Below are 19,556 nucleotides of genomic sequence, written 5' to 3'. Positions count from 1 at the left end.
GGCCCTTTAAATTCCGGTAATGGCTGCGGGACTGATTTAATTTAAATGCCCTCGATTATAAAGCAATAAAAATTGTAATCATTTACTAAAATTGCTGTGATTTCTACAATTTTTATGATAAACGAACCAAATAAACGCTGCTTGTTTCTAGAAAGAATATAGAATCCGATATTGTAATTTACAGACTTTATAAAATATGTAAAAAATTTTTAGACTGATTCCAACTGAAATATGCCCCAATTTGTCATCTGTCTACAAGAATTCATACAGTTCTTGCAAGTATGAATGCAGCTGATGTGGCAACACAGCGAAATCTTAGCTACCCCTGATTTAGGCTAGCCTGTATCAATGTTAATTCACGAACGTTCTTTCGGTATGCAGAGATGTGGGCGCGTATCCGTTTATAAGAACCCTGATTGTTTATATTATCGCTTATGCTTATAGCTACACAACGAGTGTTCTGTTCTGACCTGGTAGGCTACTGTATAAGAACTCTCAAGGTTAGCGTCCGTATATCAGCCCACCACATCAGAACACTCAAGGTTAGCATTCTGCGAAGTTGTAAAGCAACCAACCATTGCGTGGTCTCGTTTGGAAGACTGGGACATATTTCAGCTCATAAATGACTCCGAATCGGATTGTTGTAAAGACAATTCTGAGAGTGGCGTTGAGGAAAGTGAATCATAAATTGATTTCGACAAAGAACCATCATCTTGGTCGGCAACCTGGGGACCACCACACCAGCATGGCAAGAGGAGTGTGAATAATTATTCAGGTGGAACTGTGGGCAAACTGTGGCAAACAATTATAGCATCTGTCGTCGAACCTGGAAATGGACAAATAAACTATTTTTCCATCTCCTGGATCTGAACAGTTACATCTTGTTGTCACACAGAGAATTTCGTCTCGCTCTTGTGTGGAACATGCTGGAAGGGGTCCATCTCGACCTCAACGGACCAGGGGTCGAACCCCTGCCGTTTCATTGGAGATATCTCGATTAGAGGAGGCAAACCATATCACTGGCCGACTTCCTCTACTTCGCAATTTAGGTGTCGCGTGTGCTTTTCGCGTGGGAAACGAAGAACCGTCCGGACAAAGTGCGTGAAGTGTGACGTCGGACTCTGCTTTTCTGGATGATTCCAAGAATTCCACACGAAGGCAACATTCCGTTAGATGACGCAGGTGGGAAGACAGACAACTTATAAAGCTGGTGTCCAAAAATCATTTAAGTAGAACAAGAATTTATAACTTAAAATTAGATTTTAAAAAGCCGGCCGCACGCGTGGACTGTGTGACGAAATATGGCGTCATTCGTCCCCTTGACTTTATTTTAATGACGCCATATGGCATCGCTCGTCTCTTAAAGGTTATATGATTAATATGGATACAAATAACATCTATATCAAATGAGGGGTTACACATGTTAGGAACAAACTGTTATGTTTCTGTCAACTCAGAAGGCAAGGAGATACGTCTTCAGAAATGACTGATGTTATGTAACCTAAAAGGAGCCTATGTAAGTTTTAAGGTACAGAATCTTGAAGTTGCAGAGTTCTTGCCAAAAAGCTGTGTTAGCTGGAGCAAGTGGTACATGTGCAGTTTGTATGAGTACCAGCCATCAGAATGTGAAACTTAAGATTTCAGGTGCAAATTTGTATGATTAGACTGAAAGGCAAATAAAAACCCTAAAATAGTGATTTGCCCATAATCATTTGCAGTGTGCCAGATGTAAGATACTATCCAGGAGACTGTGAGATGTGTCCAGAGACTGAACCTAATCAGATATACTGAACAGAGATTTGAAGATAGCAACATAGCCAACATAATATATAGACTGTGGATGACTTCTGACAGATCTTGCTATGACTTTCTTAAGTCTTTTGTTGAGATATCTTGCTTCGTCACTTTTTAATGGCACAACAACAATCATGTTTCTTTAAGAAATTAAGTTAAAACTTAAAACTGGAGAAATTGCTGTTATTTGTGATTTTTGTAAGAACTCTGAGGATTCATCATACGAGGTAAAACACTAGGTTTTCACTCAAACAATGATAGGACAACTCTTCATCCATCTGTGGCTTATTATTCACAAAGTGAAATTATAGAGCATTTCAGCATTGCTGCTAGATCATATTGTTTAAAACTTGACAATGTAGTTACACATTTCTTTGAAACAAATTATGCAGATTTCTTTCTGGTAAATTGAATGATTTGGCTAAGATTTACAATTTTTCTGGTGGCACTGCTTAGCAGTGTACAGTAAGGAAGTTTCATCAACTTCTGCTATCATAAAGATGATTTTGGTATGTATGCTGAGCACTTCTTTGCAACATTATATGCCAGAGTTGCATGTGATGGCACTGGAGGAACAAATAAAAGGCTAGCAAGAAATGTGAGTTTGCAGAACCCTTATGAGGAGAAGATTATGACACTAAGACACTGTTTGGACTGCTGTAAAAATTCCACCTATCACCTTTGAGTGTTATAGTGTTGAAGACAACAGCAAAAAAAGCAATTATGCCCAAAGAGAGGTCCGGGAAAGCTCCAGGTACTCAAAAAATGCATATTATCATTCCTGCCTTAAAAAAAATCTGAATTTTGAGAGAATTCTTTTCAGAAGTAACTATATGTAACACTACACATATGGTACACTTGCAAGATTAAGAGTATCATATGGAAGACATTAGAGGATCTGCAGCTTGCATGTGTGCTACAAGTGAATGACAGTAAAACTGAAATAATGTTTTGCATCTCTTTGGCCCCAGTATATCCTTCATGTATCCTTCACTCCTGGATATTCTGTTGGCTCCAGCTTCAGAAATTCTTAAAAAGTGGCTCCAGAAACTGTAATGGGTTTCATGTACATTATCAGTGGAAAAGAATCCTTTTGCACTACTGAGAAACTAGAAACCACTGTTCATGCATTGTAAATAGGTATTTGTACAGGTTGTATTTCTTATGAAAAAGTAATTTTAATATTTCAGTGAATAAACATTCCAGGTTTCTTGTTTACCTTTCTTATTAATGTTGTACCTATGTAGCTTAGTGTAATCTCTAATCCAGCTGACCAACAGCATGTATCTAATCTGTAATTATAAGTGTATATTTCATCAGCTCATACATGTACCAGCATGAAAACTTACAAAAATATGTTTAGAGTGTCACAAAATGTTTCTGAAATAACTGTAGCTGTATGCTTTTCTTAAATTAAGTCTTAGGTCGGGTCCAAAATAATGTGCCCTTTACCAGCAGGAAGATTCATAGTACTCATTTCTGTTAGAGGCTTTGTCAAACCCAGGCCCATAGTGTGGAAGGATTAGGTCGATTGAAAAATCCAGTTACATCAGGAAATGAACCCACGACCTTCCAGCTTGTAGCATAGTGCCTCAACCAACTATGCTACTGCATGCCCCAAAATATTGTGAGTGGCATGCCAAATGAAAGCCCCGCTTAAGAGCCTTAAATTGATACAAGAATGACCTTGGTATCCTAATTAGAACCAAAGTTATAAGCATTAGTGAATGAGAGTGCAGGAGAAGTTAAGGAGAACTTCATTTTCAGAATGCAGCAACTTCAAAATTAATTTATGCAGGAAGTGAAAGAAAATCATATTTAACATTTACTCCTCAAAATCTGTTGGCTTGCAAAATTTCATTTAAATCCAAGGTGGGCGTGTCAGCTGTTATGTTGATCTAACATGGAATGACCATATGTAATCCTTTGATTGTTTTTAATTCTGTTATTTTAGCTTTTGTACAGGTGTGTACAAGCCATCAACCTGTCACACGATAATGCACATGCACAGATGGATGTCAAACTACGCAGCTTGATGTGTTTGGGACTAAATGAGCAAGTGCTTCATCTCTGGCTTGAGGTTCTTTGTTCCTGTGTAGAAGTAGTTCAGAAATGGTTAGTTCTTTATCATATTGTTGAGTGTGTTTGTTCTGAATTTTCATCTTTTGTTTGCTATTAGTGAGGTGTTATTGGAAATTTCCCAGACTAGGTCAAATAAGAAATGCTTGCTTAACTTACTCAAGTTTGGCTGCCATCTCCTTCAAAATAGTCTCCTTGGGAATGTACACATCAATCCATTGTTTTTTCCACACTTCAAAGGCACTGTGGAAGTCATTTTCCTTAATGGTGTCGAGTACTGCTTGGGATACCCTTTGGATGTCAGACACTGTTTCAAAATGTTGTCCCTTCAGTTTTATTGGGAAACAAAGCAAAATCACAGAGGGCTAAGTCTGGCAAGTAGGGAGGATGGGGAACAATAACCATGTTGAAAGCCGTCTTCTGGGATGTGGCGCCATGTAGAAATTGTGTTAACCGACGTTTCGGAGGTACGTATTGCATCCATCTTCAGGGTAGAAGACAAGAAGAAATCTGTGAGCAAATCAGCTAGAGCAGGTGCAACAGACTGAGTCAAGTCGAGTAAACACAGCTGTATAAAAGAAGGAGAGAAGGAGTGTGGCTACATGGGGAAATAGTAGAGGGGGAGGGGAAGGGTCTGGTGGAATGGCCAGCAGGTAGTGGGCCAGAGCTGGTATAGAGTATGTGTTAGGGCGAGAGAAGGGAAGGTTAAATGGAGGGCATTAACCCTGTAGCTTGGGGGCTGTGACGGACCTGACACATACTCTATACCATCTCTGGCCCACTGCCTACTGGCCATTCCACCAGACCCCTCTCCTTCTCTTATACAGCTGTGTTTACTTGATTGGACTCATTCTGTTGCACCTGCTCTAGCTAGTTCACTCGCTGATTTCTTCTTGTTTTCTACCCTGAAGATGGAGGTGATACATTCCTCCGAAACGTCAGTTAACACATTTTCTACATGGCGCCACATCCAAGAAGACAGCCTTCTTCATAGTGACCACCGTGAAAAGCTCAAATCTTACACAATAACCATGTTGTTGTTAGTTACAAACTCTGTGGTTTTCAGGGGCGTGTGGGTGGGCACGTTGTGATGAAGGAGCCAGTTGTGGTTGAGTTAAAGTTCCAGTCTTTGTCATCACACATTTTCTCTCAGACATCTCAAAACATCACAGTAAAAGTCAGAGTTGACCATAGTGTTAGGAGGAACAAATTTGCTCTTGGTGATTGTGGCCTCTTCTATTGTGATGATTGTTGTTTTGTTTCTGGATCATAACTGTAAATCCAACTTTTTCACCTGTTATGATCCTAGAGATATGAGTAAAAGTTTGATCCTCATTAGCTTTCTCTCATAGCTCAAGACACATGTTTATGTGCCACTCCTTTTAATCATTTGTTAGGGGTCAGGGAACAGACTTCACAGCAACATGGTGCATGTTCAAATTTTCTGTTAAGATCTCCTGGCAAACTCCATAACTGAGCCCAACCATGTCTGTGAGTTCATGGATTGTACGGTGACGGTCTTTGTGGATGAGTTCTCAAATTTTTTAAAAAATTTTCTGTCACTTTGCTGGTGCTTGGTCGAGCTGAACATTCGTCATCTTCAGCTGGCACTTGATAGGCTTTGAAACATGACTACCATTCAAAAACCGCTGTCTGGCTTAAAGAATGTTCTCCAAAAGACTCATGAAGCATTTAAAGGGATTTGGTGGCAGATGTACTGAGCTTCACGCAAAACTTGATGCAGACATGTTGCTCGATTTTGCTATTCATCGTAAACAAAATGAAACATGAAGTCGAAAAAGCACTTGTATAAAAACAGTGCATGTTCACAGTGTGATGTGACATGGAAGACTGATGCAATAGGCTTGTGGAATTGTGACCTTGACCTCCCCTGTTATCTTTCACCATGCAGTTGCAACAATAACAGTCTGGGAACTCTTCTATACACCATTTTTTTGTAAAGGAATCTGCCTTAATTGCAAAATCAAGAAAGTAATTTTGTTAATCCAAACACCATTGTCTGATCACTTTCCACCAGTATTTCCATAACAGACTTGACATTTTATTCATTATCATTATTTCTGTTGTGTACATAAAATAGAATTTTGGAGGCTGGCTCTGTCATTTACAACAGGTGGAATGAAAATGTTTCTATTCTGTGGGTTTCATTTAATAAAGTCAGTTAATTTCTAAAATACAGGGTGTTTCAAAAAGAGCTCTACAACTTTGAAAGCTTATATAAATTTATACAGAGGACATACACAACATTTTGATCTGTCATAATGTAGCAAAACACACCAAGTTTTACCTCGGATAGTTATGGTTCAATGTGACTTCCATTGGTAATGCGGCAGACATCCTACCTATAGTCAGTCTCTTGCCACACGCTACGTAGCATCTCTGGCGTCACTTCTGCAACTGAGGCAGTAATTCAGTTTCGGAGCTCAACGACAATTGCAGGCAAAGGTGGTATGAACACTCAATCTTTAACGAATCCCCATAAGAAAAAATCCAGGGGAGTAAGATCCAGGGAACAAGGTGGCCATGACAATTGCAGGCAAAAGTGGTATGAACACTCAATCTTTAATGAATCCCCATAAGAAAAAATCCCGGGGAGTAAGATACAGGGAACAAGGTGGCAATGCTATCGGCGCCGCTCTACCAATCCACCGACCTGGGAAGCAGGTGTTGAGGTACTCGCAAACTTCTCCAAGGTAATGAGGGGTACGCCGTCTTGCTGGAAGTGAATTCATTCTTCTTGGTCATCTTCGTCTAACTGTGGAATGAGGAACTCTTGGAGCATGTCCAGATATACGATACCGGTAATGGTCGTCTCCATGAAGAAGAATGGGCCGTACACTCTTTCTTTGCTGAGAGCGCAAAACATGTTCACCTTTGGGCTATCACGAACATGTTCCAGGGAGACACGTGCATTTTCGCTGCCGCAGATCCTGCAATTGTGGGTATTGACCTTACCACTGACACTGAAAATTATGGAGTCCAGAAGCTTCTCATCGTCTTGTATCTGATGAAACATTTCCATCCAGAATTCCTTACGAACTACCTTATCTGCATCCATAAGGTGTTGAACGATGGACAGTTTGTACGCTTTTAAGTGTAAACGTTTTCATAACACTCACCACACAGTAACATTTGGAATATCAGTTTCCTGAGACGCACGTAGCGTTGACTTTCATGGACTTCGAACTAAGCTCTCCATAATCTGTTCCACTGTAGAGTCAGAAACACATGGCCGACTGGGTGGCTTGGCATGGCACACAGAACATCCGGTGTGAACAAAATTCTTGTGTCAGGAGTAAATTGTAGGCCTACTGGGAGGTTCCTTGTGATACTGAGTGTGAAATTTCCTTTGAACTTGTGTAGCAGACTTTGTTTCTTCGAACCAGAACACACAACGAGCATGCTCTGCACCTGTGAAAGTAGCCATCTTGATTTCAACTGCAGGAGCAATCGCGGTGGCGGTATTGGGTACTACAGTACCACGTGCATGAAACTCGGTGTGTTTTGCTACATTATGATGGTTCAAAACATTTTGTATGTCCTATGTATAAATTTATATAAGCTTTCAAAGTTGTAAAGCTCTTTTTGAAACACCCTGTATATTTAACAAAAGCAACAGGTACATGAAAATATGCTGTACTAGAAATAGGAAGTGCTGTAGTTATTTGAAGATTGTAAAGAACTATAAATGTATTGTAAATATTTGTAGTTAAGAGGAGTAAGTGTCCAATAAATTTAGTTATCAGCCTGAACTCTGTGCTTAGCCACATACCCATGACAGTATGACTACCTTTGGCTCCAGATTATTCATATACAGTAAACCCTTATTTGTGAAGAATTCTATCTTCTTCAATGTGGCGCCATGTAGATCTTGTGTGAAGCAATTTTTCGGGGGAATTTGTCGCCTCCATCTTTAGAGTAGAAAACTCTGCAAGTGAGAAACCAGCTTGAGTAGGTGGCTGCAGACAAGAAGATCTACACAGCACCACTTCCCAGAAGATGGCATTCATCATAGTCACCACCTTGAAAACCTCAAACCTAAATTGTGAGTTTGTTCAATGCACAAAACCAAATACAGACAATTATTTGCCAAATGCTAGAAATGTGTATGTATGTAGTCTGTCAAGCATATTTGCTCCAGCAGTCCCACATCTTTCCTACTTTACCCTTTTATTCTGTTTTTACTTTTGTTGGGATTTGGAATGAAGTAGTTTTAGTCTGTCTGAAATACTATCTTGAGATTCACATTGAGGGACCAGGAAAGAAACACATGAAACTGAAATCAGTCATTTTGAATTGTTTCATTTTGGTCCGTTACACTATCAATCACCAACTACACACTACACTACACAATACACTACGCGTCGGACACAGCCGACCACAAGCCCACGCAACCTCGTGCTGACGCCTCCCCCATTGGGACAATCCACTAAGAGGAACCTGAATATTTTACTTGGACGGTTTTAACTTTAATTTTAACATAAACGACCCGCTTTGTGGGTTATTTTTTAAATGCAAGTGGGATACCCGCACTCGGGGTACTAGATGTTGTTGTGTTTTACGCTCCGATACGTGTAACATCTTCCATAAAAAACTGTATATTGTGATTGTTGAGCAGTGCAAGTGTTTCCATATTTTTGTTGTGGATGCCTCTGATGATGGCTCTTTGTGAGCCGAAACATGTAAGGCAAATGTGAGGAAATGGTGACAAGAATATATATTGTTACACTCGACGGAGGTTTTATTGGTAGTTGGTGAAATCAGTCAGACATTCAGTTCGAATGCTTTCAAATAAAATACATTCTACCACCAAAGTGACATGCTGAACTGCTAGTACTCAACCTTTATGTTGGTCCTGGTGCTTAGAAAGACATTTACTTTAGGTAGGTATGGGAAGGATGATTTCTTTTGTACAAGGGTTGGAACTTTAATAGTGGCAACACTGCTGTAGAGACGCCATGCAACGGAACCAAATAATGTCGCTTATACCACGCGTTAGTTACATACCTACCTTACCTCAGAGCAAATTGACTCTCCCTTCCCACATCATGCGCATGCGCAGTGATGAGACAAACAGAGCGTCATATTAGCTGGTGGTCTAATGTAGTGTTGTCACGATGTTTTCGCAACTGGGACACTGGAGTTTGATAAAGATTGAATGTGCCAGAGGCCGTACAGCATGACAGTGTCATCAGGGTCTTCAGAAGGCTTGCGGGGAATCTGCATTGCCTTACAGAACAGTGGCAAGGTGGGTAAAAGCCTTCAACGAGGAACGCCAAAATGTGGCAGACATGCGTCGGCCAGGTCATCCTAGTGTCCACGTTACTGGAGAGTGATTGATGCCATACGATCGTGAGCTGGTCCGAGAGACAGGATTAGCGCATACGACTGTGCTTCACATTCTGAGGGAACACCTGGGCATGAGAAAAATTGCATCACAATGTGTTCCGCATGATTTGATGGAAATGCAGAAATGGCTACAATACGACACTGCTCGTAACCACTTGGAGCGCTATGAGCTCGAAGGAGAGGCTTACTTAACCTGTATCATTATGCTGGATGAGACATGGGCCAAATCGTACAAGCCACAAATGAAACGCCAATCAAACGAATGGTGTCATTATGGGTCACCACGAAAATCAAAAGTTTGTCAGAACCCCAGCAATGTGAAAGTCATGGTGATTCTCGTGTACGACTGTGATGGTGTTATCCTAACGCATACCGTTCCCCGACAGTAGACCATCAATGCGCAGTATTACTGTTCATTTTTGGAACACAACCTGCAACCACCTTTGAGAAAGAAGTGGTGACACTTTCTGCAGAACCTACCCATCATTTTGCAGGACAATGCTTGGCCACATGCAGCTCAAGCTGTGGCTGATTTGTTTGTTCAATGGGGCTGGGAAATGCTGTTCCATTCACCATACTGCCTGGACTAAAGCCCTTGTGACTTTGACTAGATTCCTAAGATGAAGGAACCACGTCATGGCATTTGCTTCAGAACTGTTCCAGAGATTCTTCAGGCAGTAGACCGCTCCATTCAAACTATCAACACAACTGACGCTGCTAAAGGTACCCTACGACTTCCACATTGCTGGCAATGGGCTGTACACAATGCTGGTGACTACATTGAAGAACAGTAAAACTTCGAGACATGGATCTCTTTTGTATCAGTTTTAAATAAATAGTTGCTGCCATTGAAGTTCCAACCTTCATATGCAGTATGTGAATGTGTTAAAAATTCAGTTTGCTAATATCTGTAATGCTATATAAGGTTGCAGCAGGATTTCAGTTTGTTGCCTTTGGTTGTTGCAGGTATCAGCCATGGAGCTTTGTGTGCAGTCCAGGGTGGGTACAGATTAAATGTGAACTTCGGGTCCTCTCTCAGTTTGCATTCAACCTGAATCCTGACTGGGAATTGCCAGCAAGAAAGGAACAGTCACAACCACTCAAGGATGGAGTCCGAGACATGTTGGTGAAGCATCACTTGTTCAGTTGGGATCTCTAGGGCTCAGATTACTGTCTCTTCAGCTGGGATCTATGAGCTGAAAGAGCATTTCCTAATCTCTTTGATGTGAGTAATGGGATTATTATCAGAACTTGTTCCTACTAATTTGGTGGTATGTTTTGCTCACATGTGAATTAACATTTTGAAACAGAGTATTAATCTTTAATCTGTAAATAGTGTGATTAATTCATATCCTGTTTTCAACAGAGGTGTTTACTACAGGGAGACTGAGATGTTGTGCACATCACACTAAGCCAGCTTTTGTCAAACTTTTTTGAAGTGGGGACAACTTTTATAAGTCAGAACAGTTCTGCAGACCACCTTACTCTTGTTCCCTTCGAAAGCAAATTTATCATTCTTTTACCATATTTTAATACCAGTATACTTATATTTTAAAATAGATTTAATTCATTAAAACTCATTTAATTCAATCAATTTTATATTATTAAGTAATTAAGTTGATAGAAGAAAATTCATTTTCGTTTTTTAATAATTCAAGGCTATTAGAATTTGGATAACTTATTAACTAAAAAATATATAAATGTTGGTACTCACATTAATGAGATGGGTGAGCCTGCTGATTCTTGCACAGTTGTTCTATATTTTGATGTGTGCTGGTAAGCTTAAGTCGGATATCGTCACATACATCAAGTCAATTTCGGTACTTTGTTTTTATTTGAGTTAATGATGAAAAAAACCCGTTCTCACACAGATACATAGAAGCAAACTGGATTATAATCTTTATAAAGCACCATTGTACAGTTCACTATATTCTCTTTTCACTGGTGATGAGGTCCAGAAATTAACCATACCTTCTGCGTGGAATTTCATTTGAAGTCTGGCGTCATTTGAGAGTTCAATTAACTGTTCTCTTTCATTCAATGGAGGTTTGTTATTTTCAATATTGCAATGGAAAGGACCACGAACCCATGAAAATTCATCATATTTACTTGGAAAATAAGTTTCAAATTGTGATCTCAGAGTTTTGAGATGCAAACATATGTCATTACATATTTCTTTTTCAATAACGTGATCATTTTCAACTAAAAAGGACTCTAGGGCTGGAAATGGTGAAAAATTCCTCTGTTTTACACAGCTGACCCACAAACCAAGTTTCCTCTCAAACCCTCTTATTTTATCATGGGCATTGAGAACAGTCAAAGAATTACCTTGTAGAGAGAGATTTAGTTCGTTTAGTTTTGAGAATACATCTGAAAGAATGTACGTGGGTAGGCTGGAAAGTAATGCACACATGCTTGTAGAGCGTGAACAAAAACTAATAGCAAGATCAGGCAAAAAGTACATTAAAGTACAATTCTTAAGTTTCAAAAGCATATATTTATTTTTCAACATAGTCACCGTTAAGGCTAACACATGTCTCCCAACGTGTAACAAGTTTTTTCATTCCATCACTGAAAAATTCTTCTGACTTTTCTCGAATCCAGGATTTGACAGCTGCCTTCACCTCATCGTCCAAGATGTAATGATTACCCTTGAGGTCTCTCTTGAGTAGAGGAAAAAATAAAAATCGCAAGGCGCAAGATCGGGGGAATAAGGAGGGTGTGGAATCGGTTCAAACTTCAGGTTTCGCAGAGCCTCTTCAGTTGCACGCAAGGTGTGTGGACAAGCGTTGTCATGTTGCAAGATTATTGGCGCCAGGCTGCCTCTAACACAACAAACTCGACATAAGAGGTGTTTTAGAGTCTATGTACTGAGAAGAATTTACCATTGCCCCTCATTCCAGAAAATCGGTCACATAAACTCGGTGAGCATCCCAAAACACAGTCAAAAGAAGTTTTTTGGCGGATGGTTGTGTTTTGAACTTTTTCGCCTGTGGAGAAGACGGATGTCGATATTCAGCGCTCTGGCTTTTCTCTTCCGGGTCGTAACAATGGACCCATGACTCGTCCCCTGTCACAATATTCAAAAGAAAGTCGTCTCCTTCGTCACGGTAGTGCTGCAAAAGTTGCTCGCGGCATTCCAGTCGATGCTGTTTGTTCTTGTCTGTGAGACAGCATGGTACCCATCGTGCACAGATTTTACGGTATCCCAATTGTTCAATAATGAAGCCGACACATTCCTTGGATATTCCAATATGGTATGCAATACGCTTTTGAGTGATTCGCCGGTCATTTTGAATCAAATCGTCGACGAGTTTGCAATGATTATCGTATGTGGCAGTGATCGGATGTCCGCTGCGTGTTTCATCAACAATTATGGCTTTTCCAGGCTCGCAACCACGAAATTTTATTGCCCATCGATTTACATTAGGCCTATCAACAGCATTGTCACCATAAACAGCCTTTAAACGACGATGAATCTCAGTAGGAGTCATTTTTTCAGCAGTTAAAAATTCGATAACAGCACGCTGTTTAACTCGCGTTGACATAGCAATAGAACATGTCTCCATACTTCTGCTTCTCATAATACACTGGATGAACGCAACGACCTCAAACCTGCGCATGCATATTGAGGGGGAATGTTACTTCCACATGCCACCTGACGCGCTTCTGAAGGTCATTTCGTTCGCACTCTGCAAGCATGTGTGCATTACTTTTCAGCCTACCTACATACTATCAGCAAGAAATGGTGTAAAATCTTTGTTAATTTCGTTTACAAATAACAGGACTTCCTGTCTTAATTCAAAGATCCTTATGAGTACCTTACCCCATGGAAGCCAGCGAACTTCAGAATGGAGAAGAAGCTGTTTGTGCTCACTACCCATGTCTTCACCAAGTAATGAAAATATTCTGCTATTCAGAGGCCTTGCCTTAATAAAGTTGATTATCTTAATGCTGTCTTCTATCATGGTTTTTAATTTAGATGACATACCTTTGGCCACCAAGTCTTCTCTGTAAATGAAACAGTGGGTCCAGGCAACATCAGGAGCCACATCTCTGATTTTAGCTACAACACCACTATGCCCACCGGTGAGCGCACGAGCCCCATCCGAACAAAAACCTACACATTTTTTCCAATCAATTTCATGCTCTTGCATGTACTCATTAAGAACTTTAAAAATTTGTTCTCCAGTTGTACGAGTTGTCAAAGTCTCTGAAAAATTACATATCTTCATGAATGGCAATGTTAAACTCATACCTGATAAAACAAATCAACCGTGCATCATTCGAAACGTCTGTTGTCTCTTCTATCTGAAGTGAAAAAATAGACTTTCTTTTATTCTACTGATAAGTTCAGATTCTATGTTATTAGCCATGTCATTATTTCGGCGTGTAACTGTATCATTCGAGAGTGGTATTAAATCAATGTCCTTAGATAATTTTTCACTAACCATTGTTTTAACTATATCTTTTGCAACTGGAAGTATTAAGGTCTCACCTATAGAATGAGGTGAGTCGCTCTTTGCGATATAAAGACTTGTAATATAGGAAGTTTCTAAGGCCTTCTTAGTTGCCGAACCTACATTAGAAACAACTTTCATTTCTTTATTCATTTTTTCAACACATCGTTGAAAAAATTTGACAGGTTTGCTTTTTACACTTGTGTGTTTTGTCTCTAAGTGCCGTTTCAATTTCGTGGGTTTCATGCACTTCTTTGAAAGCACTTCATAACAAACAACGCACCGAGGTTTTGGTTCACTCTCATTGCCACACCAAGTAAATCCAAGTTCCAAATAACTCTTGTCATATTTATGAAAGTATTTTTTCTTTGAACAGCTACCACTAGATATTTCTTTAATGACACTAGAATCACTGATATTAATATCTTCACACACATCTTCTGAACCATCAGCACTGCCTAAATGAAGCATCATCACGTTCCTTTCTTTCCATTATGTATAATGGGCACTATTTAACACAGACAGCTACTAGCGTGTACCACATAAGAAGGATTTTAAACATATAACTGCTAACAGACAAGCGACGAATCAACAATGCACAGAATTTGTTATAAGTTACTTGTGATTGGCTACAAAAAATAGAATTAGAAAAGTATTGTAATTTGAATTTCTGGATATGATTCGCCCAGATTTTAAAACTAGTGGAGTCTAAAATTTCTCATATCATCATCTGGAAAAACAGAAATTAAAAAAATTAATGCAGGAACATGCCCAATTTTCAACAAGTAAAGATGAAATTTGGCACATTCTGCTATTGGTGTACGACATATGTGACCATTACAATGTGCAGATAGCTCAGACTGGGTGTCTGCAAAACTATTAAAAGGTCATAAATACATGAAAGAAGGTCTGGTACTTTGGTCCACTGTTATGAATTCAGGTGGGCCCTGGCTGGGTTACAGGCGCGGTGCCAGATGTACAGGGAAAAGATTGCAAGAAGCACCACGGTCATAGTGCTTTGTTGTGAATTTGGGTGGTCCCTGGCTGGGTTACAGGCGCGGCTCCAGATGTACAAGGAAAAGATGGCGAGAGGCACCATGGTCACAGTGCTTTGTTATGAATTCAGGTGGTCCCTGGGTGGGTTACAGGCGCGGTGCCAGATGTACAGGGAGAAGATGGCAAGAGGCATCACGACCATAGCGCTTTGTTATGAATTCGGGTGGTCCCTGGCTGGGTTACAGGCATGGCGCCAGATGTACAGGGAGAAGATGGCGAGAGGCACCACAGTCATAGCGCTTTGTTATGAATTTGGGCGGTCGCTGACTGAGTTACAGGCGCAGCACCAGATGTACAGGGAGAAGATGGTGAGAGGCACCACGGTCACAGCGCTTTGTTATGAATTCAGGTGGTACCTGGCTGGGTTGCAGGTGTGGCGCCAGATGTACAGGGAGAAGATGGCGAGAGGCACCACAGTCATAGTGCTTTAAATCCCTCTTTTGTTGCTGAGAGTAGAGTGGGTAGTCGGTAGGTGGGTAGGGTAATAAATTTCATAAAATGTCAGTACTGGGAGAAAAAGTGAAAGACGATTGCCATGTGTAATTTCCAAACTCCGAGATTTTCAGATTTCAGATTCATTTGAATTTTATTTTTTCTTCTGTCTTTTTTGAAGGACCACAAGGGCACCCCTCAAGGACCACTTGTGGTCCGTGGACCATAGTTTGAGAAACGCTGCACTAAGCAATTATATTTTTCCAGTTTAATGCACAAACTACGACATACAGCACTTACTATTAATGTTTATAACCTTACATCTTAGAAATGCAAAATCAAACCATGTCTTTACAACATATGCTCGAAATGGCTTCACTGTTCAGCAATGCATGCGCAAGCTCTTATTGCCATGTTTGATGCCACTTTGTGGAGCACTTGTAAACTGATGCTGTTAAGAAGTGGAGAAAACCCGATCAAACTCTTCAATTCCGTGGGTGCCAACAAATGTCCGAAACCATCTACAATTCACTAAGCATTTTTCTTTATCCAGGTCCTTCAGTTCCTGCACACAGTGAACACGATATGCACAAAGGTGTAACTTCTTCATCGCTTTCTGAGAACTTCCATACAAAATCCCTGATTGTGCTGATAGGCTCCACAGGCTTTCTGAAGGGGAACACTGCAACATTTTCTCCTCATCAGCCAGTTTAGCCTCAGTCAAAATGGCCGGTCTCCCGGATCTCTTCCTATCTGAAACTGATCCACATTCCTGAAATCGGTTGATTATTCTCATTATCGTCAAATTGTTAGGAACTGCAGAATCCGGATATGGCATTTCTGCTCGTTAGTACTCCTACAGTACCATCTAGTGGTAGGAGATATAATTATATTAACTGCAGTACAGTTTATAACAACTTTTAATTTGATGTGGGCGACCTTTCGATCTCCCTGTATATAGACATATTTTAGTTTCATATCTTGACAAGGAAGGAATGTGCATTTGCATTGAATCTGTTAAGAGAGTAGAATTATGTTTTGTAATATGCACTACATGCTTCAGCAGCAAGGAACATTTAGTACATACAGCTAGCTCTCCCAGCATGTATATGTGTCCATCCCACCTCATTAAACATGCCATATTACTTCGAATATAAGACACCCTAGAATTTAAGATGCATCCATTTTTTGAATGTGGGTTTTAGGAAAATAAATTAATTAGAAAGGTGCACGTTCTTCGAATTTAAGATGTACCTCAATTTTTGAATGGGAAAAAATGTGTAAAATGTGCATATTATATTTGAAGTAATATGATATATCTATTTTAGTTATGGAAATTTGTTGTCCAGTCTGGGGCTTGTACATGCATCTTCCATTGAATAGTTATGTACTCTGATACTGTAATACAGGCTGGGTTATCAACTTTGATTTTATACTTCGGATAGCATGCTCCTGTGCATCTTCCCATATTTAGCTCCTGTCTCTAGCAGTTTGTACAGGGATGACACAATTCTGAAATTCAGTATGAACTTCCTGTAGTAACTAAACTAGCCATCCCCAGGAAGCACTTTACTCCTTTCTCAGCTGTAGGCATTGGGAAATATTACTCTCATCTTGCCTGGGTCTGACTTTACACCATTTTGAATTGTAATGTGTCCATGGTAGTTCACCTCTTTCCCAAGGAATTCTCATTTCTACAATTATAATTTCAAACTCCTCAACCTAGCCAACATTTCCCTCAACTTAGCACCGCAATTTACCAATAATTTGGCTTGAAGAATTGTGCTGCCTATGAAAAGAAAGCATCAGGATACTTTTTACCCATTGAGTACAATGTTTATCATTTTCTGTAACATAGCTTCAGCCACCTTTTACTCAAAGGGAATCCTCTTGTATGCCCAGTGACCCTATGTAGTTCTGAAAGCAGTTTGATCCCTATCTTTCTCACTTAATTTAATCCTGTGGTAACCCATGGCAATTTCCATGCAGAGGAAATATTTAAGACTGTCCTAGTTATTTGGTAATTTCAGCTTTATCTTTTAGTGGATATGGGGCATCGTACACTTTTTTTTCGTATAAGACTGTTCCATGAGGAGTCACTCCCTGTGAAACCATCCCATATTAACACATTGCCGACCAGTTGTTTAAATATTTAAATCACCCTGGGGACTGGGGTTTATAAGCCTAGCACCCTAACTTGTGCACTGTTCAGTTTAAAAATTAATATAAAATCTAATTAATTTTATGAACTAAAATTTTTGGAGAACACTTACCAGAGCTCCTAGAAGTGCTTGCGCATGTGATATCTCTAGAAACATTCCCCTTTGTGAAGAGGCATCACGCAGAATTTGCAGATGCACGCAGCCCTACTCTTCTTCTTGCAATGTTCACTCTTCACAATTCTCACGAGGGTATGTTTCTGCATATCACTCGAGAGTCGTCCAGGGGGGTCCACATGAGGCCTCCAGCGGGTGCGAACCAATGGCCCCTGCTGCACTACGTCTGTGTCTGACGCAGGTACTGCCGCCACTGTGAGGTCAGTAGCCCAAGCTTTTGCCAAGTTCAACAGAAATGCTTTGTATTTAAAAGTAGAATTTCTATTCAACTTTTTGAAAACCGAAAATGAATTGAAAAGTGCACAGTTTATAAGCCACAGTGCAACTTTCTTCATCCATTTTACTGTTTTCCTAGGAAGGGAATAATAGGCCAAGTGGCCCCTGTCACTGTCACTTTCACTGAGGCTGGCCTCGCTATCAGAAGACGAAGCAGTTGGCAAATCTGATAGCTCATCAGAGAACAAATCTAATATTTCTTGTTCTCCGAGTGAACGCTTCGCCTGCAACTGCTTTCTCCTCTGATCCATGTTGCACTGCTAACTTGCTGGTTCATACATGGAAGCTTGGACTCGAACAAAGGCTTTTTTCTTTAGGGTGTGACAGGAAATGAGCATGATCATGTTACTGGCTAAGCTAGCAAACATTCCCGAGGTCAACTACGCAGTAGTTATGATGCAACGTGGCCACACAGCGAGATATAGTCGGTTGCAACATAACGCGTCAGAAAAGGGCCAATTGGCCCGCCCGGTCGGCAATGCTATAGAAACATAGAGGGCCAATTGGCCCCTCCGGTCCTGAATGTGTTAATTTTGTAACCTATCATTCTACTTCTTGTTTTTGAGATTCTAGTTGGTTGTAAGGTCTTGTATTATTTGGGGTGGTCCTGCTATTAAATTAATTCCCTTACAGCATTATTGTAACTCAGCTTATCGCCGTGGAGGTAAAATACATTCTGATAATTAAAAAAGTTCCCAAAAGGACTCTTTCTCCTCAGGGTCCAAGGTATTTCATTCTTAACTGTTCTAGAACCTTGTTGTCCTTGTTCCTTCCTTCCTTGCATGAGGAGTATGCTGACATGATGATTTTGTTCTCATGCCCAGTTTCATTTGACTCAACAAGTGGCTCTAACATTGTTGCCTCTTCTGTAGCATCTGGCATACTGGTTATTATGTAACCATTTACCACTTGTAGTAGAGAACCTGCCACACACACACACACACTCCTTCTCTACTAATCTTTAAGCACGCATGCTTCCTGATGTAAACAGCAATTTTACGGTTATTATTATTATTTAGGAAAAAAAGCTCCACTTCTATTCAGCTTATAGTTGATGGTACTCATTTGGTAGACCACTGTGAAGTTGCCAACGCATTTGCTGATCACTTTCAGTCAGTATATAATAGTTCCTCTCCAGGGGTGTTCCCTTCCCTTTCATCATCATCATTGGGATCTCTATCTTTATCACCTGTTTCTGATTCAGACATTTTTAAAGCCATTGCACATCTGAAACCATCCAAATCTGTCGGTCTTGATAACATCCCAGCATTTGTCATTAAGGGTTGTTCTTATATACTCGCACCTGTCTTGAAGTATATTTTCAATCTTAGTCTCTCTCAGCAGTGTTTTCCTGCATTATGGAAGCAAGCGGCAGTTGTTCCTATCTTTAAGAAAGGCAACAGTGCCTCAGTCAAAAACTACAGACCTATTTCGATTCTTAACAATTTTTCGAAATTATTTGAATATGTTATCCATAACCATGTTTCACATGACCTCAAGTTGAAATTAAATCCCTGCCAGCATGGTTTCACAAAATGTAAATCCACCACCACCAATCTAGTAACGTATCTTGATTTTATTACTCCCCTAGTTGGCTCTCAACGTCAAGTGGATGCCATTTATTTTGACCTAACTTCTGCTTTCGACCTCGTTCCCCACTCTTTGCTTCTTCACAAACTGAGTGCCCTTGGATTTTCTGGTGGTTATGTAAACTGGATACGCAGTTACCTAACCAACAGGCAATCGCGGGTCC

General features: G+C 40.2%; 1 protein-coding gene across 1 annotated transcript in view; it reads left to right on the top strand.

Moving 5' to 3' along the window:
- LOC111873156 (small G protein signaling modulator 3 homolog) overlaps window positions 1-19,556 on the top strand; it is a 132,213-nt gene that overhangs the window by 94,362 nt on the left and 18,295 nt on the right. The window contains exons 15-16 of the mRNA XM_023867631.2: window positions 3,749-3,909; window positions 10,210-10,468. Of these exons, the coding sequence (XP_023723399.1) occupies window positions 3,749-3,909; window positions 10,210-10,402 (354 nt within the window). The 3' untranslated portion in view covers window positions 10,403-10,468. The remainder of the gene's footprint in view (window positions 1-3,748; window positions 3,910-10,209; window positions 10,469-19,556) is intronic.

This window comes from Cryptotermes secundus, unplaced genomic scaffold (assembly GCF_002891405.2).
Source record: "Cryptotermes secundus unplaced genomic scaffold, Csec_1.0 scaffold259, whole genome shotgun sequence".
NCBI classification, from domain to species: Eukaryota; Metazoa; Arthropoda; class Insecta; order Blattodea; family Kalotermitidae; genus Cryptotermes; species Cryptotermes secundus.
The sequence above is the reverse complement of the archived record's forward strand: the minus strand, read 5'-3'. Positions and strand labels throughout refer to the sequence as shown.